Source organism: Typha latifolia, chromosome 5, assembly GCF_019914945.1.
Source record: "Typha latifolia isolate L0001 chromosome 5, TyphaL0001v2, whole genome shotgun sequence".
Taxonomy (NCBI): Eukaryota; Viridiplantae; Streptophyta; class Magnoliopsida; order Poales; family Typhaceae; genus Typha; species Typha latifolia.
In genome coordinates this window covers 10,285,934-10,310,937 of record NC_133090.1, presented here as the reverse complement: position 1 = coordinate 10,310,937, position 25,004 = coordinate 10,285,934, and the positions used below count along the sequence as shown (strand labels likewise).

General features: G+C 36.0%; 1 protein-coding gene across 1 annotated transcript; it reads left to right on the top strand.

Moving 5' to 3' along the window:
* Positions 1–3,419: 3,419 nt before the first annotated feature.
* Positions 3,420–24,836, top strand: LOC140788878 (uncharacterized). The gene is made up of 12 exons (XM_073138366.1): positions 3,420–4,339; positions 8,119–8,245; positions 8,344–8,446; positions 11,105–11,228; positions 12,981–13,046; positions 13,295–13,333; positions 15,307–15,387; positions 15,519–15,566; positions 21,903–21,953; positions 22,046–22,114; positions 23,788–24,015; positions 24,199–24,836. Exons 1-12 carry the CDS (start codon positions 4,181–4,183, stop codon positions 24,448–24,450), a joined length of 1,347 nt encoding a protein of 448 aa, XP_072994467.1. The 5' UTR covers positions 3,420–4,180; the 3' UTR covers positions 24,451–24,836.
* The last annotated feature ends 168 nt before the right edge of the window (positions 24,837–25,004 follow it).

The window sequence follows — 25,004 nt, the reverse complement described above, 5'->3', positions numbered from 1 at the left end:
TTGTATATCCGTAGCTTGGACTCTATTGCAAGTTGTTTTCTTTATAAGGTGGAAAGAAGGAAGATAGCCTCCATTAATTTGTTTTGGTACTCAGTCTTTGGCGTGACGTCCGGACCACCCATAACTTTTTAGTCCACCTCTGGTCTTAACAAGCAGGATTTTTCTCCTTGAATTTTTACATTCAAAATATTATAATTATAAATATATTCTTTAGATTCTATATTCATTTCACAATTTAGAATGATAATTATGCAGATCATGATTTAAATTCATTTTTCATATGGTATATCGGACAATATTAGATATTTTCTGACCATTTCAAGTGATTTATATAAAGGTAAATCAGTCTTCTTATCATATCAATTAAGTTTTAACTATGCTTAGTTATATTTAACTATGATAATTTAAGAGTACAATAATTTTAATAATAATTATGATATATTAAAGAATATAACAGGACTTGGTATATAATTGAAGATTTCAATAATTTTGGTGATAATTATGATAGTTCGGCTCACCTTGGTTTTTGCTCATGCTTAGTGAGAAATTTATTTTGATCCTGAAATTTAGCCTAAGCTAAGCTAAATCCAAGTTCGAGCTGCTTTTTTATTTTGAAAGCCCTAGTTGGTGGTAGACGTGTTCGAAAATATATATTTAGATATTAAATTTAAGGTTTAACACTTGTCCATCATTTATGAGCTCACACAACATGAACGACGTACATGACATGACATGGTAACGAACATTAACATAGAAATAAATATATACTTGAGACTATCTATTCTAGAGATAAAGCATACTATAATCTGAATAGATTCTTGCACAAGAATCCTTGTATATGTGATACCAACCAACTATAAAATATGGTAAAACTCACATATGTAACAATAAGCCATCAAATTTATAACTGATACAAGAATAAAAATAAAAACCTAACATATATAATGTCACATAATATACAAATCATATCTAGTATAGAGTAATACAAAGATACACTATACATACAACTCTGTCACAATATAAAGTATCACCGGTATAAAGTAATTCCTAGCTCACCTCATTCTTGACACAATGTTTCTTTGTGATATCTCAATTTACTATCAAGTATCAATATCTAAGGATTAAAAAAGAAAATAAAGAGAGCCATGAGTCAAAGGACTTAATAAATAGACCTTATCTTGAATCAAAAATATTAAATAGGGATATACAATATAGGGTGAATAAGAAAGAAGCGTCACGTCATGAATAAGCATTTATATGTTTATAAATATACATAAATTAAATATATTTTGCCTATCTATATGTATACTCAAAATTATTTTATCCTCCTGTACTTTAAAAAGTCTTGAATCTAGTCATTATACTTATGACTAAATTGAAACCATCAATTTTCTGTAATAACCAAAATGCCTTAGTCGTATCTATTATGCAAAATAGATGAGTTTTTAGTCTGCTTTTTTATAACCCTATATATGTCTTATTCCTAGATATGATGTGTTAGGTTTTATTCGTACTAATAATATAATTAATAAATTATATTTTAAAATATAATTTTTATTTATGTAATGTATCTAGATTTTATGTATGAGCATATGCATGAGTTATGAGATGTTTGAAACACAACTTTTAGCTGATCACACTGCGTTCGCATATATATAGAGCTTGTTTTAGCTGTTAGAATGCACCATATAATTGTTCACACATACCGAGGTGCATATTTAGGCATTCACAGTGCGTTCACACTTCAAGTCACCAATTCAAATGCACTCGGGCCGCGTATAAATGCCCCCACATAACTTGTAACTTTTAGAGTTACGTGAGATCTGATCTGATTTGACTTAGATTTGGTTTGTTTTATAAAGAAGTACTTATTTTTATCTCTAGGAGAATATGTGAAGAATATTTAAAGAGATATTTATCTATCTCTAAGAGATACTTATCTTATCTATAAGAAATATTTTCTTTATCTCTACGAAATATTTATTTTGTCTCTAAGAAGCATGTAAAATGGTTTAATCTAATCCTAGGATAGAGGACCGTCAATTATTAAATTTTGAAATCACCTTTTAGAGAAATCATTGATCAATATTGAGATCATCTTTTATAAATCATTTTTCTCTACTTTAGACAAAACTTGTTGAATTATTTTTCATCTCATTTCCATATCAGATTTGTAAGAATTACGTCTCAAGCGTCATTGAGACGGAAAAATCAACCTCGAGGATCATTGAGGTTTAGAAACCTACCATGAGAAGTAATGCATCACAGGGTCTAGCGAGCAAGGTTAGTACAAATTGAGTCGCAGAAATCGGTGGGTGATATGTAAACTGCTTATTAACTATTATATATTTTAATGATTACTTTTAATCCGAGTTTGGATCCGTGGTTTTTTATTTAGTTTAGGATTTTTTCACGTAAAAAGTTTTATGTTTGCAATCGTCTTTTTCATATTTTATTTTCTGCATGTTATTATCGATAACATGTGATAAATCTCTATCCTCTAGGGCAGTTCTTACATTTTTCAATTGATATAAAAGCATACATAAGAATTCACATAATTTTTAGTTTTTTTAATGATTTAACTATTAAACTTTATAAAAAAATTAGGTTTAATAAAACTTACTATATAATTAACATAATTTAGTAAGTAAGAGAGGAAAACATGTGCGAATAGTTTCAAGAGAAAGAAATGCTTATATAAGAAAAGGAAGGGCAATTTTGTCTATATAATATTTAATTTAAAAATTTTTTGGGCACGCTCCATTAATTCGGATAGAAAAGTTAACGGTTTCACTTTAGTCGTAAGTATGTGGACTGATTTTAGACTTTTTGAAGCAAGGGGTAAAGTGATTTTGAGCATAAGTATAATGAGGTAAAATATATTTAATTCATAAATTTAATTGTATGATAACATTACCAAATATAACAATAGAGATACGAAATAGAAAGTAAATATGTACTATGTAGTGTGAATTAAAAAAAAACATCATATCATGAATGAGCATGAGCATATATATATATACACTTATAAGATATCTAAAATTTGAGTAAATAAAAAGAAGTGAGACTTTATCAAAATTTTCTATAAGTATTAGTGACGCTCATTTTCTTATTTCTATACTAACTTTAGTTATCTGCTTACTTTATCTTACGAAGAAGTTAGAGTATTGTGTACCAAAACATTAAATCTATGACAGTGTGCTCACTTCGCTGGAGATGAGCTATTTGAAAATAAGGAGTTAACTTGACAGTCGTAGTAAGAAAAGATTATGAGAATAAGATCAAATTAAGACATTGCAAAATAAAATTCTCCTTAATAATGACAACAATGATTTTATAATCCTCTAACTAATTTGTACAGAATTTTGTATTTAATTTAATTTAAAGCAAGATAAGTCGTTATATTCGAACCCGTAGAGTCCAGCGTAGTCGTTATTGGAAATGGAAGCCATCGAGTGAGGAAGTTAGGATCCTTTGGAGTTTCGACTCCCCTCCTCGTTCCCCTTCCCTCCTTTTTTTACTCCCTTTCAAACCCTAGAAAGCTTCACCCGGAAACCTTATCAATTCCATCTCTTCTTTGCTTCTCCTCTCCCGATTTCTGCAATCTTATGTCCTTCTCGACTCCCTTGTTGCTTCCCCTGACGCCTACCTTCTCCTCGTTCGCTCCTGTGCAGTAAATCTCCACATCCCTTCCACGGCTCCGAACACGAAGCTGCCAGTCGAAGTGGTCCGGGAGATGCCTACTCGTAGCTCTAGGGTCTTTTCGTTGCTAGAGGAGTGGAGAATTTTCGGAAAGGTGGCAGCTTGGTAACTACTATCCGCTTGCTCGGAGCTAGGGCATCGCCGGACGGAAGAGAAATCACGGTTTTAGGCCTTCTTGGGCTGACTTTTGCCAATTCTTTCGGAGCTTTTGAGCCCCGGAACCTACGGTTTCCGTTGTTTGAAGCAATTTTGGAAGTGGGAGGTATTCCAGTTTTAGTTGATTCGGTAGTGGCCGGTTGGAATATGTGGTGAATTACGAACCCTCGTGCTCGTGAGGCGACTTCTGAGCTTTTGAATGTTCAAAAGATGAAAGTGCAACTTCTTAGTTGGTTTTGAGTGGTGAATTGAGTGCTGGTAATTGGTGGTGGGGGCATGAGCAAGGCAGAGAGGTTAATCTTGGAAGGACGATGAAGTGGATATGAGTAGGCTTTCGTTTAGGCCTCGTCCCCTCGACATCCACAAGAAACTCCCCATTGTTAAATTCATCAAAGAGTTTGAGGATGATGAGGCACCGAGTACTACAGCATCCACACGCAACTCCCACTTTCTGCGGGTCTCTGCAGATGCCAACAATGAGGTAATGCTGATTCCAGCTTTGGCTATTAGACACTTCATCGGTGGAAATTTGATGCTTATGCTTTCTTGCTCTTATTGGTGTTGTGGACAACATCAATATTGCTGCCATAGTAAGAAGTTATATCAGCCAATGTTCCTTACTGTCAGTAGGCTAGATAAAGCTTCATAAACTGTTTATTCTTCTTGAACCTATTGCAGTGGCATACTATTTTAAGAAGCTAAGTCCTGCTTTAGAAAACATTGTTTAGTTAAATCAAATTCAGGTACTAGAGGCTTAGCTCTTACTTTGATTTTTTGCAAGTGTTCAGGTGCTTCTGTTGGATTTAATTTGGTCTTCACGGATTAAAAGTGCAGACTTTTCTCTTTTGAAGTTTGCAAGTTTATTGATCAATTGCAAGTCTTATAGAACTATTCTTATTGTCTAATATCGAATGACATTATGGAGAACTTGCAAAAGTGAATTTCAAAAAGGTTCTAGACTTCTAGTTATTGGATCCAATTGGAGTAAGGTATTCTGTGTAAGCTTGTAACTCTTAATGTTGATTTTTGTAATTAAGAGAAGTTAAATATTGAGCAGCACTAGTTCATATCTCATTTTGAGCATTCTCAGAGGGACCATTGAGAAACGAGAAGTTATTTACTAGCTTGATGAGCCTGTTTCCATTAGTTAATTCAGGCACATAAATAACCACAGGTCTCAAAATAAAGTAAAGATCACCTACAGATCTGCTTTTCAAATAGACAGGGTTGAACTGAATAAAATGATGCAATCTAGGGTTAAATGGATGTTTTTCAGCTTTTTATGAGCAAAGGGTTGTAAGAACAAAATTATGGTTGGAAGTGAAGAGAAGGGAAATTTCCACATGAGGGATAAAGGAGAAGAATAAAGAAGAAGAAGAATAAGAAGGTTTATTTGGTTCTTACTAGGTTGATTGGAAAGAACGGGAAACAAGAAGATTATTAGATTAACAATTGAGCTAGTGGAGAGAAGGTAGAAATGAATGAGGACATAAAGGCAAGGTTCGAAAAATTAGGGTTGGAATCGGGATCGACCTTTCGGAAAAACTATGGATCCCAAAATTGGCCGATCATGAGCAGACTGGTTTTGGTTCGATTTCGACTAATATCGGCCAATTTCGACCGTATTAGCTGAATTGGCCGAAACCTTGCCGTATTAGCTGTAAACAACAATATCAGTTGAAATTAATTTTTTTTAAGATTTAGGTCGAATCTAAAATATATCTAACCCAGGAGATATTAATAATTGATGTCATCAACTGCTTTCTTTTTAAATTTTTAGTTTTTACTATCTATCTTCCACACAGACTCTACTCTCACTGTCACATTTCACCGAGTTTATTTGACGGCCATTCAGGTAAGCCTCTTTAGCTAGTCCATACTTTGATAGACTCGGATGAGTTTTTCTTCCTTTTTACCCACTTTTTAACTCCTTTTTTCTTACTGTTATAAAATAATAATGAAGATATATCTCTATCTATATGTTGTTCTAAGTAATAACTTATGAGTTCTCTATCTTTATGTTATTCTGCAGTAATAATTTATGAGCATAAAAATTTGTCTAATTCAAGTCAAAATTTATTATAGTTTTAAGTGAGTTTTTTTTTTTAGTATTTAAAGTTCATATATGACTAATTTTTATTTCTTATTTTTCTATTATTTTTTATAAACTTTTAGAAATGTTTCTGCATTACAAATAATATTTAAAATTTTATATAATTAAAAATAGTCCGATCTGATACGAGCGGCCAATACGATCGATACAGCTAATGCGGCTGATATGACCAATACAGTCGATACATATCGTTTTTTTTAATAGTTGATCTCGATCTCGATACTGAGTTTCAGAACCTTGGAAAAATGATATATATTGGCCGAATTAAATTATACTTTTTTAATTACATAAAATTCTAAATATTATTTAAAAATGCAGACATTTTTTTAAACTTTAAAAAACATGATAAAAGAATAATAGTGATTGCAAAAAGTGATTGCATTATATCATTCATGTCAAATAGATCTTGTCATCTCTGAGAAGGACAATAATCAATATATGAATCTTGTATCTGAGGTAACTGAGAATACTAAGGATGATAATAACCAGCATATAGATCTTGTGATAGTTTTAAATAATAAATATTTAATGAACTATAGTTATAGGAAGCAACATTATGATACCGACGTTGCTAATTTGTATGTATATTTTCAGTTTCTTTGTCTTCAATCCCTATGCCTTCTTGACTTCTCTCAATAAATGTGAAAGGGATGATCTCACCACTAAGTGTTTTATTAGGATCATTATGATAATCGCTAGCACTGATAGTTATACTATCTCTCATTATGATACTGACGTCGCTAATTTGTATGTATATTTTCAGTTTCTTTGGCTTCAATCCTTATGTCTTCTTGACTTCCCTCAGTAAATGTGAAAGGAATGATCTCACCACTAAGTGTTTCATTAGGATCATTATGATAATCGCTAGCACTGATAGTTATACTATCTCTCGTTGCTGAACAATTCGTACCTATCTTTGTTCTAGTCGTGGTCTCTCCCAATACCTTATCTAACTATGGGTTATCTTAATCATTAATAATCTATTCTCTACGTTAAAAACTGAAGGAAATAAAATTAAAAACTATTTGCCGGAGTTTGTCGGAGTTAGATCTCTCCGTTAAAGAAAGAGTAAAGAGAGAGAGAGGGGGAGAGAGAGAGAGAGAGAGTTCTGGCTCCCCGGGTCAGATCCGAGTCAGATCCATATTGGATCTAGCCCGATTTAACCAAAACCCGTCGATCCCAATCTGATCGAGATCGGCCAATCCGGCAAACCTTGCATAGAGGGTGAGAGGAGAGGAGGAGATAAGTTATAAAAATCCTCTGTCCATATTTGCTTTCCGTTTGACTTTACTTCACCTTATTGCTGCTCTATGGAGTCTTTTATAGGCTCTTTTAGGCCTCGATTTGGATAGATATGGATCAGACTTAGTTTGTGACAAATTCTTAGCATAAATAGTTTAAGTTTTATTTCTTCAAATTAAAGAATAAGCCGCCACAAGGAAGTTTTGAGCCTTTGAGGCATTCAAACCAATGCAATTTGGAGTTGCTATTGCTAAACTTTATGGCTCAATTAGGAATCAAGCAAGGGCTTAAGGGAAATATTAAGAGATCTAATTGGAAATAGAATCTCTAGCAAGTTCGATGCCTCTATCGAGGTACCTGACCAATAGAATATGCTTAGGAATCTATCACCAAATAAAGTTGAGCTAATTCCTGATCTTCTGGCTAGTGTTATTCAATGTGGACAACCCTCAGACCTAGGATGTTCCTAATTAACTTATCCGGCCAACAACTCATTAAAAAAGATTTGTTTGTATGCCTACATCAGTTTTTAATTTCACTCTCTCTCTCTCTCTCTCTCTCTCTCTCTCTCTCTCTCTCTCTCTCTTTCTCTCTCTCTCTCTCTCTCTTTCTCTCTCTCTCTCTCTATAACAAGTCCTTCCTTCATCTTTTTAAAAAAAAATTACATTGTCCTTTATTTTGATTACACAATTACTGTGAGAATGGAATTACCTAGGACTTTTCGAAATAATTGGCACCTCTGAAATTTGGAATGCTTTTCTTTTCTCTCGTCTGAATTAATTATTTGTCATCGAGATGTGATATCATATTCTCGGTCAATAAATGCAATTACATATCATTTTTAGTGAGATAACTTCCCTTTGATAGTAAAAAGTGTTTTCTATCAAATCTTTCACATTTTGCAGGTACAAGTTTCTAGAAAGAAAAGTTCTCAAGAAATACCTACTCCACAATTCAGTGATGTGGATACATATGAAAGAGATTATGCTCCCACTTTCAGGCAACCTACATCATACTTACGTGGAAGAGGAGGTTGTTGTCATTATCATTTTGGAGATAACTTAACTTGGTCCCTTCATTCTGCTAATACCAATTATGATGCCATGTCTGAGCATTGATTACTTCTGCAGCCAGGGCTGAGATTGGTGAATTTGTTGAGTATGACCTGGACAATGAGGACGAAGATTGGCTTGAAGAATTCAACCATCAGAGGAAGATTCTTACACCTGAAAAGTAATGCAAATCTGAATCTTGATTTCAATCTTGCTTCGGCATTATCAGCATTTTTGTTTTACTTTTATGTATATCTTCTTTGTAATTTTTAAGTGGGAATCTCATTATATCTTCTAATGTATTGTCAGATTTACATTTATAAGAACACAAGCTTTGATAAGGAAAATGAAATAGTTGGGGACCTATGCCGAGATGCTTTCTTTCTATTGTGGAACTGCCTATATGTTTAGCCGTTTAGAGACCTTTGATTTCTTAAAGGATTTTTCTGAGGCTTAAGATTGTAATAAAATCTTCTATTCTTTCATTCATCACTATGTGAGAAAATTTGTTGCTAACAATCTCTGGTGTTGATCAACTTTTTAGCCTTTGTTTTATCATGTCAGAAAAAAAGGTTTATGCATGTGTGTGCATGTGTGTCTATCTACACCATTAAGTAGGAATAAAAGTAGTGCATTTTTTTAAGTTAGAGACAGATTGAGAGAGCTCCTGATAATGAATGAAGTAGTTCTCATAGGAATAAATATACTATATATATATATATTTTGAAAACAAATGAACTTTCAGTAATCAACAATTATGTGTATGTTGGAGCCAGACCAGTGTGAAAATATTTCCTTGAAGTGAGATAAATGGTCGATACTGAGTGCTTATATGTTTGTACTCATAATTGATAGTTATATGGCCCATTTTAGTAATCGTTTCATAATTTCTTAGTTTTCCTTTCTATCATAAGTTTGTGTAATGCTTTATGTTGATATTCAGTAGTAAACAATCATGCATCATACTACCGAAAGTGTTCTGCTTCAACATTTGTCTTTTTGGCAACAGAAACACAATAAAAACACAAAAATATGTAAATCATGACAAACGGACTATAACTAAGAACGCTCTGTATGAAGTTATATGGTGTGTTTTATTTTTTTGATGACATTATTTACTTGTTGAAACTAATATGGGAATAAGTACTAAGTTAAAAGTGTGGAGAAGAGACCCAGAAATCAGAATATAAAGTTTAAACAAATAGGTCTATCATTTAGTTTATGAAATGCAAAATCAGCAAATCTAGCTATCAAAACAAAGAAAAATTTGCCCTTTGATTCAAGAAGTACAAACAGGGAAATGTTACTGTTCCTTGCACCTCTGTTCGTCCATTTCTCTTCTTGCAGTTATTGTAGTTCAGGGGCCTTTGTGTTTTCAGCAAATGTCATTTTACGTTGTGCTGTAACTTCTCAAATTCGATTCGCTGCAACTTGATCTAGTATAGTATGAATTGCAATTAAAACAAACATGAGAAAGAACTTTGTTGAGCCTATGGCAACATGAATCAAAGAGAAAAAGAAAGAAATAAATATCAAAAAGTAAATATTAGTAGATATAAATAAGGATGGCTGTGCTAGTGGTGGCACGACATCTGACACGGGGTATGCCAGTGGCACACCCCCTTGCCAAGCTGTGCTGACTGGCACAGGTGCGTGTCGACCGACACAACTATATGCTGAACCGTACTGAGCCATACCGATGTGGAACCTATTTTTTTTAATTTTTTCTTATTTTCATTGATTATCATCAAACAACTTTAGTATTATTTTTGTGTTGGCAAATAAAGTCGTCGTTATCAATTTGATTGAAGATTATCAATAGTATTTAATGCAATATTCTTGTGTTATTTTTGTGTCGGCAAATGAAGTTTTTAATCGTCACTGTTATTCTATATTTAACTAGATATTATTTTTAATTATTAAGCTATTATAAATTAATATTATGTGTTGAATGTTATTATATGTTCAATTATATTATAGAATGTTAAATCATTAATATAAATTTTAATGAATGTATTTAATTATATTATGTGTTGAATAATATTTATATTTGACTATTGCTATATCATTTTCAAAATAGGTTATTTACAAAAATAATCTAAAGATTAAAAATTATAGTGTAGGTTTTAATATATATATTTAAATAAAAAATTAAACATTGAAGTACCAAAGAATCAAAAACATCTTTAAATATTTTAAATTTTTATTAAAAATATATTAAATGTATGCCAGTGGCATGCAGGGGTGTGCCAATTAGCACGGCCATTGTTGAAATGTAGTTATGTACATATCCATATGGTTGAACCCAAAATCTTCATCTTCACCTATTTTGATATGGAGCCTTACTATTTGTAACAATGCCATTCATATTTTAAATCCTTCTAGATCTCTACTTTGTTGCTTCATTAATTACCTACATCAATTACCATCCCTGCTTCTCTGTGACTTGAAAACTAACAATGCAAGTTAGTGAAACAGTGCTGTCAGATACTCTTTGCTTATATGGCTCCATTGTTTCCCTCTCACTTAAGGATCACCTGTGTACTTCAGCTTGTCTTAATTTTATAAATCAGATAATGGCTACATTTGCTTTTTTGAGTGCCCTTTGTGAGATTACTGGTGAATAGGGATTTATTGAGACGTAGCTCTCCATTGTCATAAAATATAAATTAATGTTTGATTTCTGATAAATCGTGGTACAGAAATGTGTTTTTCTGTCTGAGTTAGCTATCGATTTGTTGGCATAAATTGTGGTTGATGAAAATTATTCCGATGAAATTATTATACTCTAATGTGTCCTTTTCCTAATTTATTATTTTATACATGTGTTTACATTCAGATTTGAGACCTTTCTGTTCAAGTTAGAAGTTTTGGATCATAAAGCTCGAGAAAGAGCAGGAGTAATAACCCCTACTTTTGGATCACCAATTCCAGTTCTTTTGCAGTTTGATGCTGCTACAGAGGTGAAAAATATTAAGCGGTCTCTTTTCATCCATATGGCATGCAGGGTTTATAGTCCCACTTTTTAGACATATAGAGCGGTTGTGTTTTCTTTCATACATCTTAATGTTTTTTCTGCAAGAATGTGTGTAACTTGATGTTTGCACTTTGCATCAACCAATAGATAATGGACTGAGCGCACATTATATAATTTTTGTGTGTTTATGCCATCTACTTCATGATAGTCTTACTTTCCAGACATAACATAATTTTTGGCATTATGTTTACTTCAAAACATCTTTTTGTTTTTGATACTTATGGTTATTGAAAATGTTATTGCACCAGATGAAGATAGGAGTCATTCTTAAGATACATTGTGAATAAGCAAGGTTGTGAACATGACTATACATTGGATAGAGGATACTAGGCCAATGATAGAAGTGTTTTGAGAAATTACTATATGCAAGAAAAGTGTGAACTAATATGAAAGTAAAGCCACAAGTTTTGCATTTATTATATTTCATACCCAACTCTTTGGACCTACTAATTCACAACCCTTTCATTTTGCCTTTAATATCCAAAAGGTATGTTTGCATTAGTCTGAGACACAAAGTAATCATTAACACACACTAACTTAACCTTAGTTATAAAGTGACCTAATTAGCCATCATCAATTAATGCCTATAGTCTGTACCAACCAAGCCTATTGTAAATATCATAACCAAAGAAGTGAAAGGGCATTGCATTTTTTTAGTTTTTGTTTGTTAAGAGATACAGTATGAATCAGATGGTCTTTCTCTTATGTCATCCAATTAATGCTATTAGTTTAGACTTAACTCCAAACTTTTGGGGCATTAAAAGAAAATTGCAGGTTTCAGAAAGCATACGATTGTGAACTGTGAAGCATTATGAACCTAAAACATGAGTGGTAGTAACAATATTCGTATGCATTATGAACCTAAAACATGGGTGTTAGTAACAACATTAACATTAATATATTTTTGTATTCTAGAAAGAAGGAAATTTGAAGTCATGTGGATCCATAAGGTTTGCAACATCCAAATATCTAATAAGAATTTATATGTTAAGTATCCTACTATGATGCAAAAAGGTAACAGGCCATAGGCAGACCAAGGCAATGCCAAGATGGCTCCTGCCTAAAACGGGCACCTAGTTAATCAAAATGCATGTTTTTTAAAAGGAAATTAAGGATAACATACAAGCCTAAACCTAGATAGTCTTTATAGTATATGATTTATTTTGAAGAGCTCTGTTGGTATATGTACCCTGTGGTTTATATCTTCCAGCAATATTTGAACTTTGATAAGACTTAGTTCTTTTTTTCGCTATCTTTTTGTTGCTCTGAACTTGAAGTTGAACTCCTAGATATTTTCCATGTCATGCATGTCCTATTTGAACCTTCTCTCAGATACCTCTGTTTTACAGTCAATATATTATCCATCTCTTTGTCATGCCTTTTTTGTTGAAGGACCTCTTCTACGCTTTGTTAGATACTTGGGGAAGGGTTGCAATCCAAAGTATATGTAACCTTTCAAGTTGGCCGCAGAGTACCCATGATTCCTCTATCAGCTAGTTATTTGTAATATGTTGCTCTACAAGAATAATATAAAAAATTGCATCACAATGAAATATGTCCTTTGGAGCTGAATCTTGACTTTAAGGCATGATAGATTACTTTACATGTTATCACATTGAGAAATCAGTGAATTCTGTTTAATCATTTTCTCTTATTCTTGTAGTTGTCTTATTTTCAGGCTTTGCAGTCATTATCTGTAAGATCTGCAGCCCTTCAATCTATATATAACTACTGGAAAGAAAAGGTAATATAAGAAGTTCTGCTACAGAATTATATATATCTTGGAAACTCACTTGTGTTTCTTCTTTTTTAAATTCCTGAAATTCCTTCTCTACTAAGAGTGCTCCTTTAGGGCCAACAATCTTATTTATGATAAAGAGCTTACTGTTGATTATGAGGCTTTTATTGTTGCACTCAACTTTTATATTTTCCCCCCTCTATCTCTTGTAGCAATCCTACCATACTTAGCTGTGCTCTTTTATCTTTTTTCAGCGCGAGAGGTGGCAAAAGCCTATTCTTCGGCACTTACAGGTCGGCTTCATCATCTTGAACATGTAGTTTATCATTTTTATCTTTAGTATTGTGATGCTTAACTTTAATGGAATTTATGTTGGTATGTAAATGTTGTTCTTCAATCTTCTTTGTCTTATTTGCACCCTTCTGAGATTGCTTCAATGAAATAGCTCTAGGTAAATAGGTAAGAACATGTTCTGTTCTCTTGATCAAAGTGGTTATACCTGTGATCTTTTGGTTTGTAAATTTGTAGCATAAGCAATTATTTCTGAAAAAGTAATGTAATGTGAGTCCTGTTTACTTTAAAAATGGGAGGTTTTGAACTTTTAATCTGTGTGATAAACAAAAGTACTTTAAGATGGTATGAAAGATTCACACTATTCAAATTGTTAATTGTAACTAACATGCTGATCATCGCTATCATTCTTCTTTAACAAATAAACATGTGTCATTATGCAGCACAGCAGCACTAGAGGATATATCTTTGCTCTGATCAAAGAGCTAATGTCACAGCTAATACATGTCCTACACTGCTTATCTAACTGGTCCATGGTCAATATTTAATTAGCAGATTTTTGATTCTCTTGCTTTATAGCTAGCAAGACTAGTTCAGCACATGGATGGTTCCAAGGGTCTATTTTGTTGATGGTACACTACTGACTATCAGTACAAATAAATTGAAATAGAATCAGAAGAAATTATTGTGTTCAATAAGTGAAACAAAAACTAAGATATGTGCATGTATACATACCTAAGTTTGGCATATGTAGACCTGGTTAGGTGATCTGTATATTGAAAGAGTTCTGTAACTTCTGTTCAATTTTATCAATGCCCTCTTCTGAAGCCTGTGTAACTTAACCTAATGTTGTCCTGGAGTTGCTGGTAGATTAATTCATTGACAAAACCAATATTCCGAAAATTGATACTGGGATCAGGATTGGTTGTCTGGAAAAATGATATTTACCGGCCATTTTGATGACAAATTATCTTTTAAAAATTGTTATAATATGAAGGAAAAATTCTAAAGATTCAGAAAAAATGACAAATAAAACTGGAAAATTCTCTCTCCCCCATCACAGCAGCAGTAAATAGGGCTTTGCAGTAGTGGGAAGGTTACTATAGCAGTGAGGAGAAAGGTCGGGTGGGGGAGGTGGAAAAAGAAAAAAGGACCCTAAGCAAAGAAAGAGAAAAAACACCTCACCTCACTGAAGGTTGATATCATTGGAAAACTACTTGTTGTCACTTGCTGTTGGTTATCGATGCTTACCGTCACTGGATTGGAAGTGATGGGATGCATCAGGAGATAGAGGGAGACTGAAGGGAGGAGAGCGTGGGAGATATGAGGGGTTTTGGGTCCGGGTGGGATCCGACCTGATATTATAAGTGTATTTCGGTTGTTCAGGTCGAAATGCACCCATTTCGGCCTTATCCGTCCGATTCCTACTCGAAACCAGTAATATTACTGGTTTTGGGCACGGATCCGAACTGATCCATATTGGCCAATCCAGATCTAGATTGATTGGAACTTAGATCCATGGACAAAACCCATTTTTTCCGTTAGTGAGAAAATTGTTGATGTGTACTCGGTAGTGCTGCTGAAACCACCTTTACCTGCTTCATTGATGGGGCAATATTTTCCTTTAGATGGAGTTGGATTCTTTGTCTCTGAAGTTTTCCAGCTTATTAGTTCTGATATCTATGTACGGTTAACTCCCTGAAATGCTATTGTGGTGTAGATGGTTTTCAGGTTTCTCCTCTTCTTGTTGTCCATTTGTAAACCAGCTTTTCAGAGATATTTGCTCTTCATATAAAACTTATGCAGTTACACTACAATTAGTTTAATTTCTCTAGATCAACAAGCTGCATGATTCCGGAAGTTGTTAATTCATTTCCATATCTACTCATGCACTCCGTTCAGCTCATCATCGATTTTTTAACTCTTATTTTGGAGTCCAAAATAAGGAGTTTCAACTAATTTTGTGTTTGTGCAGCCTCCTCCACCAGTCAGTGATACAAACCCATACAATGTGTTTAGACCAAGGGAAAAGGCTGCCCGACTTCACACAAGAAGGGTGAGCATTTACAGCTTATAGTGAATGCTGATATACTTGTCACGGAAGTTTTTTTACTGCAATCATTCCTTTGATATATTAGTGTGCAGTATGACGCTACATTGGCTTATTTTTAACTCTTTCTCTTTTAGACGCAAAGGAGAGAAAACAATGTCGAATCCTTTGAAAAGCTTCGTCTGGTAAATTCATAGTTCTCTCTTGCGCTATCTTTATAAGTGAACTTGCTTATGCTAGTATATAAAGGGATAAGATATTTCTCCTCTTTTAATTTCTAAATGCACTTTGTTGCTTCTGATCTGAACAAAGTGATACCTCTTCCATGCATTTGTCTCCTTTACTATGAGCTTGCCTCTGTGCCATTGTCTCCAGACCATTATTCACAGTTGTGCATACATTTGAAGACTTAAATTTTATCTATAGAATTTACACCTAGTAAACTAGGATTCCTCAATTTTCATTGTGGTTATGTGTAACTGCTACAAGTAGGTCTTTGATGTAAGATCACTCATTGATATGGATAAATGAGAGGTAGCATGACCTGAAAGTTGGCAAGGTACCATGGGCATGGCCTAACATGGCCAGTGTTGGCAAGATACTAGTACGGTCAGTACCAGTATAAAAAGAGGTATGGTACAAAATTGCAATCAGCATCTGCCATTACTTAGCTTATGTTAGGACATGCTAGGCAAAAACTACCATGCTAGTGGCCTGAGGGGTGCCGATTAGCTGATATGTGCCTAGTTGCATGATTGACATGGGATGACAACCCATGCCAAACAGTATGTCACTTCTGCAGATGTTGGAATCAAGGATTCTCATGCCAAAAGCACATGGCGTGCCAACCTTGGTTCAACACGGTACATATCGCTGACATGTGCTGTGTCAAGCTAGTGTGCTGTTGGCCACTAAATAATCTTTGATACATAAAAGAAGAAAATTTAAACATTTTTAAGGCGTTAAAATATGTTTGAAGGGTTAACATGAAGTCTTTCAACACTAGATATTAGTGTAACATATGCAATTAGATTCTAATCTTATCATGTTTTCTAATTTTTCTCAAATCATCCATGTTGGGGCAAATAACTTATGGAAAATCAAAATTTCCCTTTGATTTCTAGAATTAAAGCATGACCTACAATACAAAGAGGTATTAAAGGGATAAAAGAGACCCCAATTTTAGGTTTGCTTAAAATAAGATATTCTCAATTCCTAATAGCACATGTCCTGCATGAGTGACCATAAGGGATTATCGAGATCCCCCTCTTTCCCGGTCATTATATTGATGTAATCTAGGTTAGACCGAACCACCTCGTAGATATTAGTCTCATGACATGAGACATTAGGCTTATGGCTTAAGTCACTTATCTAGTTAGAGGGTTAATTTCTAACATTTAGTTTAAGTTATTTTTAGCTTATGTTAGTCGAGTCGGTTTATTGATGGATTTAAAGTTGTCACGGTTAATAATTGTGTTTAAGTTAACCAGTTTGCCTCCAATATAAATTATGGATCGCAACCTGAAATTATTCATGTTTTGATGAATTGATTAAGTTCTCCTATCTCTCTTCTCCACTCTCGACCCAGGCTTCTCCCTCCCCCCTCATTCAACTCTAGCAGCAGCCACCATTGGTCGTCTGTTCCTCCCTCATTTCCTCCATCGAACCTCACCCTCTCCTTGGGCACTAACCACCTTCTCCCTCCTCTTCCTTCATCCAGTATCACGTGCACACCCTACTTGGAAGCACCCACATCCAAGCCTCCATCTTCACCACCATCACCACACCAAGCCCCACCGAGCTACCCCACACTGCTGTTGCCTCCATCTTCATCTCTGATCTCTCTTCTTCATCCCACTACCTCATTTACCCTAGAACACCTTGTCCGCTCTCTGAACCATCCTTTATAGCCCCACCACGTTTTGAACTCCATTAGAGACCTGCAACTCCACCTTTATCCCTCTATCCCGAGATCATGTCCGCTTGCTTCCAACACCTCCACTTGAACTTTGCCGATTTTAGCCCTAGCTATGGTTCAAATTTGAGAAGGGCGTGAATATCAAAATCGTAGATCAGGAGGTTACGGAATGAACCCATCTAATTTTGTAATTTCTTACTACGCAAACTCCCTGTCCCAAGCTTGAACCGGTAGCCGAGATTGGATTATAACAAGTAGTATCAGAGCCACTATTCCTCGAACACCATGCCTACTATTAGATCAATGGCATCAACACCTTACGAAGGCATCTCAACTGAAGCGGAAGCAGCGGAGACGTTCAGATCTGATCTGAATCGATTTGAGTTGATTTGATCCGAGTCGAGCCCTAACACGCCAATGGTGGCTTCTCCCTTGCCTTCTTCCGTGAACTTAGATATGATTAAAATGTTCGCAAACACGATAAAGACGTAGCGAGCCATGCAAGCATTGATGGAAGCGATAACTCAAGTCCTCATGGGTGCATAAAGGAACATGGCAGCAATCGAGCTCCTCGCTCGCACTCGGGGCGCATCATCATGGAACCACTCCTTTACAATCGAACTCTTCCACCACCACCAAGGTGTACCCCAATGCCAATAGAGCCATTGCTGCCCATTTCAGTAGCAAGGCATCAAGAGATAGGCACCGGTCCACATTGGCCTCCATCTAAGCCGCTAGTGGATGACTTTGAGGAGTCGGTACACTTCGATAGGCTTGTGCCTCAACGAGCCTACCATAAAGATCCATAGCCTAGACGGCCATACCAGAGGGTCATGGCTATCGCTCACTATGTCTGAGTAGACCTAAGGATAGAAGATCCAAGGGGTGGATCTCCACCGTCCATGGGCACCGGACCTTGGCCTATTGTTGGATCAGGCCAAAACCATAGTGTAGCCATGGCTGCCCTGGTTTGTATGACGACTCCTCCACCGTTCCAACAGCTGGACTTCGAAGATGACATGGAGGAGTACCTATACCAGCAACCATAGAGCCCGAGCCAACCCATACCAGCCCCTAGATGAGTCGGCGTGCCACTCGCACCCACCCGATTTAGTGCGCCAGCGATGCATCACTTCAATGAGGAAGACCCATGGGTCAAAATGGTTGAACCAGCCCCTCGACAATCATTCCTGAAGGCCCTAGCCATTCCTCAACAAACTAGGACAGAACTAGAGGCGGGGGACACTTACCGCCCACTCGAGGCCACAGTGGAGGCAATAGCATGGTGGCCCGAGTCGATCATTTATCAAACCTGACTTGGCTCCTATTTGAGATCCAACTTTTCTTTCATATTCAGAGCTAAAGAAAGCCCACTTGGATGGTCTAGAGATGGTTAAACTCGAGTTCAAGAAGGAGGATCAAGCCACTAAAGGACCCAAAGAGACGATTCCACCCAAGCCACCTGAATTCGAGCTAGAGCTAACGAAACTCACTGAGCCAATTTTTTTTTTTGCATTTGAGCCTTGGTTAGCTTAGGACTTCGCCTGATCTTTTTCACATCATCCCTCATCTAGATCAACTATGTACTTAGCTCATATGTACTTCTCCAAGATTCGAACGTGTCTCTAGTCCAACTGGTCCAACAAAGGCTGCACAGATACCTATCAACCAGTTGGGTGGTTCCTTGCATTCGAAGCTCCATAAGGCCTTGGATGCAACCCATATTCAGCTAGTCTAAGATTAGCCCAAGTTGATCTCGCAACAAACCAATTCGGTTGACTTGGTCTCTTTTTCAGTTTTGGTTTCCCTTTCCTTCCTCCAATTTTAGAGTTAAGAGAAGCTTGCCTGAAGGACCCAAAGTTAGTTGAGCTTGAGTCCAAGAGGTATCAGAGTACTCGAGTTAGACTAGCAGAGCCGCCCAATCCACCCACATTTGAGTCAGCAAGATTGAAGGAGCGTTTAATTTACCCATTGCTTTGAGGACAAGGTGAGCGAAAACATGATGGATTGATGTGATCTAGATCAAACTGGACCACATCGTGGACATTAGGCTCATGGTTGAGTCACTTATCTAGTTAGGTAGTTAATTTCAGCATTTAGTTTAAGTTATTTTTAACTTATGTTAGTCGAGTCGATTTATTGGACTTAAAGTTGTTTGGTTAATAGTTACGGTGTGAGTTAACCAATTAGCCTCCAATATAAATTATGAAGTGCAATATGAATTAGTCATATTTTGATGGATTGATCAAGTTCTTCTATCTCCTTTTTCCCCTCTCGACCTAGGCTTATCCCTTCCCTCTTTCAAATAGCCGCAGCCACTATTGATTGTCGGTTCCTCCCTCATTTCCTCCATCGGACCTACCCCCCTTCTTGGGCATCGACCACCTTCTACCTCCTCTTCACTCATTATCACATGCAAATCCTTACTGGAAGCATCCATGTCCAAGCCTCCATCTCCACCATCAGCACCACGCTAAACTCCACCACCGAGCAGCCTTACACTATTATCGTCTCCATTTTCATCCTTGATCTCTCCTCTTCATTCCACTTCCTTCACTCACCCTAGAACACTTTGTCCACCCTCTGAACCACTCTCCACAGCCCCACCACGTTATGGACTCTATTAGAGACCTGCAACTCCATCTTTAGCCCTCTAACTCGAGATTATGTCCACCTGCTACCAACACCTCCACTTGAACTTCTCTGATTTTAGTCGTAGCTACGGTCTGAATCTAAGAAGGACATGAATATCAAAATTGTAGATCAGGAGGATATAGAATGAATCCTTCTGATTTCGTAAATTTCTTGCTATGGATGAATATCTAGCGAATATTCTTCTCTGACTGCCCGGACTGTCTTTCTGCACTCAAGCTTGAACCAGTAGCTGTGATCGGGTCATAACACATAGCAGTTCTGATAATTCACTAGGGCGATATGTCAACCCGTGCCTAATAGGCAGGATAATTTGTGGTTGAAATAAAGGTCGATATGGGTACATGGTCAACATGGGTCAATATAATTTGGCTCATATAATATCCCACCCCCACCTGTGTCTGTACCTATGAGTGGGCATGTTCCCACCATTGCCAATATGCAATCCATGGGATTTGGTACCCAGTGTTTGCAAGGTACATGCCAACTAGCATGTGCCATTTGTTATGCTGAAAGAGCTTGCCTAACTAGTGGGAGTCGTATATGATGTTGGTGTTGCAGCCTAACCAGCAAGGATTTTCTCTTCCATTACTTCATCCTTTCCATAACCCTCTCCTTTTGTTCGATCTTATTCATCAAATGGCACTCAGTTCATAAATATAAGTGCCTTTACAGATCCAAACAATGAACTGGTATGCTTGAAGCTTTGACTTTGGTGGTACATACTGCTATGCTCTAACATGATGGAATTTAGGATCTCTCCAGCTTTGATGCACCAAGTTGTCTAGATCATCCTATTGCCAAGTTGAACTATCAGCCACTCGCCCATTAACCCATTCTTGCTAGTAATGAGGTCCTAAATAATCATGTCGTCGGGATATATAAGATCAAGAATTTCTTTACACATGTGACAAATTCTTCCCTATCAAAAACTGGGCAGAAGGAAAAAATAAAAACTTGTCAACTATCAAATGGTGACACCTAGTCTTTCATCATGCATGGATAGATAATGCTGATGAAGTTCAAATTTGAACTGCCTGAGTATAAAGATGCTGAAAATGGTTCATTTTGGAGTATAGTCATAAAATCCAAAGAAGTTGCGCAGAGCACATTTTGATTGCTGTATGTAATGGATATTTGAGGTTGAGGTGGATCTTGTCAAGTAATAAATTCTTCTGTTATCTGCTGTCTGCAGTAAGGATTCTCATCATCTAGCACAAATCCCTCACCTGACTCTCCTCCTTAAGCTAAAAACCCCTCCTTATAAACATTCATATTTTGGCCTGCTATAATCATGGGCGAAGTATATATGTCCTTAAAACGACTTGAGCTTTACTGCATGCATTTTGATACTAATTGCTAGAGGCGTCAGAGGTTGCATATTTTATTGGCCTATTAGAGGAGTTAAACAAATGTTAGGTACTATCAATTACTATGGAGCTGCCCAGTGCATTAGCACTAAGCATATGTGTGGAGATTAAATTGGCCAAGAATCTTTAATGCTCAGATTTGCAAAAGAAAGAAATATTTGAAGTTGAAATGAAATCATCAGATTGGCTGCATCTAGCATTCTCTAGATCAATATCATTCTACACTTCTCCTTGCGTAAGGATGACATGAAATCAAGGCTGCCTAGATTGCTAGCCATCTTGTCTCTTAGAAGATCAAGCTAATTTGTCTTTTCTTCTGCTGTTTTTCTTTTGTTTGTTGCTTTACATTATTATTCTTTTTAATGGCTTCTATAGAGAAGCGAATTCACGAAGAAAAGAAAAAGCTATGTTTATCATATTCCTGAATACACTTTTGCAGTTTCTAACATGTTGCTTTGTGCTTAATGTGACCTATCAAGAGCCCCTTTTTTTTCTTTGTGCTTAAAAGTACAGCTTACTAAAGTTCTCTGTTATGACTTATAAAAAGTCTCTTATAATCATTGACTTACAATCTGAATCAGGTCAGGCGTAATTTGGACCAAGCCAAGACATTATTGGAGGCTTTGATTAAGGTTTTCATAGCAAGACCAATTAATTTTCATTTTGAAGTTACATTCAACTTTGAAAAACTGCATTCTGCAATTAATATGACATTTTTTCACAGAGGGAAGAGAAGAAGCGAGATGTGATGGAGTGCGAGGTTAAACTTCAACTTATTCAATTGAAATATAAGGTGAACAAAAATTGCATCATCATTCCTTCCAGAAGAATAGAAGTTTATATTTCTAAGTAAAGTTCAATTCAGTTTTTTTTTTAATCTCTTCTGGTATTTCTTTAATGTTAAAATGAGATGTTTCTGAAGTGTTTTGATTGAGCTATTTAGAAGCTTGGTAAATCATGAATTGCCGGTAACCATATACTGATATAGTAATGCACAATTGACATTTCATTTTCTAGGGTTTTAAGATCGACACATATACATGGCATAGTGCAGTAAATGATTATTCAGGAATTTGGCATCTTGCCTCTATATCAGGCCTTGCCTGTGAAAAAATCTTTTTGGCAACCCTCCTCATTGTTGCAAATACACAGTCCGATCACCTCTTCCTGCTGTCTTTTCCTTTTCGGGTTTTCAATAGGAAGTTCTATTGAGATATTTTCTATAATTTCAGTTTTAACTCAGATGTAAAAGCAAGGTGATAAATCCATTTTGACAGATATGTATTAAGTCAATGTTATGATTCTGTGATGGGAAAGGAATCAAGTGATAAAGTTTCAAGATATCTTTTTTGAAGGCATCTACACTTTGGTCCACAGCATTCATTTTCATTAGAGAGGGAAAAATGAAGTCTCTTGTTGGGTATTTGATTTGGAATAGAAATAATTCAAGAAGCCTTCTAGTTCTGTTATAGACTTATATCATCTGAATGCTTGGTCAGTTCAATAGTCTTCCATCTTGAGATTGCATTTGCTAAAGGTCCGATATGTATTGACACATGGTTGAAGAATCAGCATAGAGCGTCTAGGACCAAAAATTTGCACGAGTATTCATGATTATAAATTACTAGATTTTCTGCTTCTCTAGATAGTCATTAATTTTTTATTGCTTTTTCTTCTCCAAAACACACACACACACACACAATATAATCCCAATTTTTCTTATTGCAAGGGTGCTTCCCTCCTCTCTCTATTGTGGCATGATTTTCCATCACCTACTTGCACAAACCCTACTTCATACCCTCTCTGCAATCTGTCAACGTTCCTGTCATCTTGTCATAAGCCCTTCATAAGGCTTGTGCTGAACCGTCAAGCTAGTCTAAGAAAGAGAAATCCAAATCCATATTGGCCAGAGTCCTTGTCCTGCAGAAAGAAAGTGCATTCTCCTGTCTTTGCCCCTTACAACACAACAATAAAGTCATTGGTTCAAGTCCTGAAAACAATCTCTTTGGTAATGAGGTAAGGCTGTCTACGTCCTCCTTCTCAAACCCTGCTTACATGGAACCTCATGCAACTGGAACACTTATTTATTCCATCGATGATAGTGACTATTTTGTATGCAAATGAACTTTCTTTCATCAGTTCCTTTAGAAACCAAAAAAGAAAAGAAAAGAAAAAGAAATCAACATGAAGGTATGTAAGTTGTCTGCCCTGAAGAATCACATTTGGTCATCAATTTTGCTATGGCTCTCAATTGATGCTATAGATATGGTGAAAACTACTTTTAGGAAAAATTATCTTTTTGTATCCGATGTTAAAATTATTTGGTTGTTTATTGCTTGTTATGTAGGATTGTCTTTCTTTCTGAAATATTTCATTGGTAAAGGAACCACATTACTTAGCTCAGAATACTTTTTATGATTTCCCTATTTTTGCATTTGATTGACACAAACCTGCATATTTTTGCAGGATGAAGCACAACTTGTTGAAGATGGAGGCTTCCAGCCAGTTCCTATTAAGTTTAGGCCAAGTGAAGATGATTATATGGACCTGGATGACACACGACATGGTCAAACATATGCTAGGCCTTCCACTGTTCATCCACGATTTCCTGATACCAAGCTTAGAGTAGTCCCTGCAGTACGCATAAAGCAAGAGCTGAAGAGACCTCTACCAAATAGTTGGCTGCAGAAGAGTGTACACATTCTTCTGTCATCCTTTAATTTCTTTTCGTCGTAAAATCATGAGCGGGATCTCCGACTGTTTGAAATCATTAAATATATAGAAAAGATGTCACCGTACTGGAACAAGTTGCTAATTTGTTTACGTTATTTTCCCCTTTCTGATACAGTTTGTTACTTTACTGTGCTTTCCATGCAGGATCATCAAGAGCCAGTTTTGTTATTCGCTAGATCTTTGGATCCAGTCAGGTTGGCTGCTGCTGGCATCAGGCATCCTTCAGATCAACCTGATGAACACGGTTCAGTTACAACATTTCACTTCCATGGAAGGATAGGTCGAGGAGGGCGCATCATCTTTGATCGATATAACCCACTTCTCCAATCTCCCATCACCCAAGAGATCACTCTATATGTACCAAGTAATCTTGGGTTACCCTCAACAAATGGTTAAAGTTAAACCAGTGTTTCCAGCTGCAGAGATTGATCACTTGGGAAAAAAGTCTGGCAGAAGAAATCAGCTTGAGACTGCTCGATTTTTTCCCGAGACAAATCTGAGAATTATGGATGATATAACGTGAAGGTTCGATTCAGGCATCTATTTAGCTCATTATGTGGGAGCTGCTTTGCCAATTGTGCAAGTTGAATATGAGTGGGCTTTGTTCCATCATCATGTCCGGCTAATCATGTTGGTTTGCCCTAAATTGTACAATTATTTAGATTGCAGTTCAAAAGCAAGATCATTATTGTTTCAACTTTTTGCCCCATATTTATCTTGTAAAGTCCTATCTATGTCATGCTCTTGTTTCTCATTCATAATATCAAGACAATTTAGACTGAGTTCCGGAACTTTTGCAGATTTTCAGATCAAATTTTTAACCAAGGAAAGTACACTTATTAAGGCTTCTACATAATAGCAGCATTACGTCGAGGTGAAAACGCAGGAATAAAGAGTTTTAGAGCTATCCCTGCTAAAAATTATTATTATTTTGCTATAGTATTTAAATT

What these genes read in the sequence shown, in the direction of transcription:
- LOC140788878 (XM_073138366.1), top strand. Translation starts at nt 4,181, where the DNA reads ATGAGTAGGCTTTCGTTTAGGCCTCGTCCCCTCGACATCCACAAGAAA. An exon ending in ATACTTACGTGGAAGAGGAG is followed by an intron (nt 8,246 to 8,343) that starts GTTGTTGTCATT and finishes TTACTTCTGCAG; the next exon opens with CCAGGGCTGAGATTGGTGAA. An exon ending in CCCGACTTCACACAAGAAGG is followed by an intron (nt 15,388 to 15,518) that starts GTGAGCATTTAC and finishes TTTCTCTTTTAG; the next exon opens with ACGCAAAGGAGAGAAAACAA.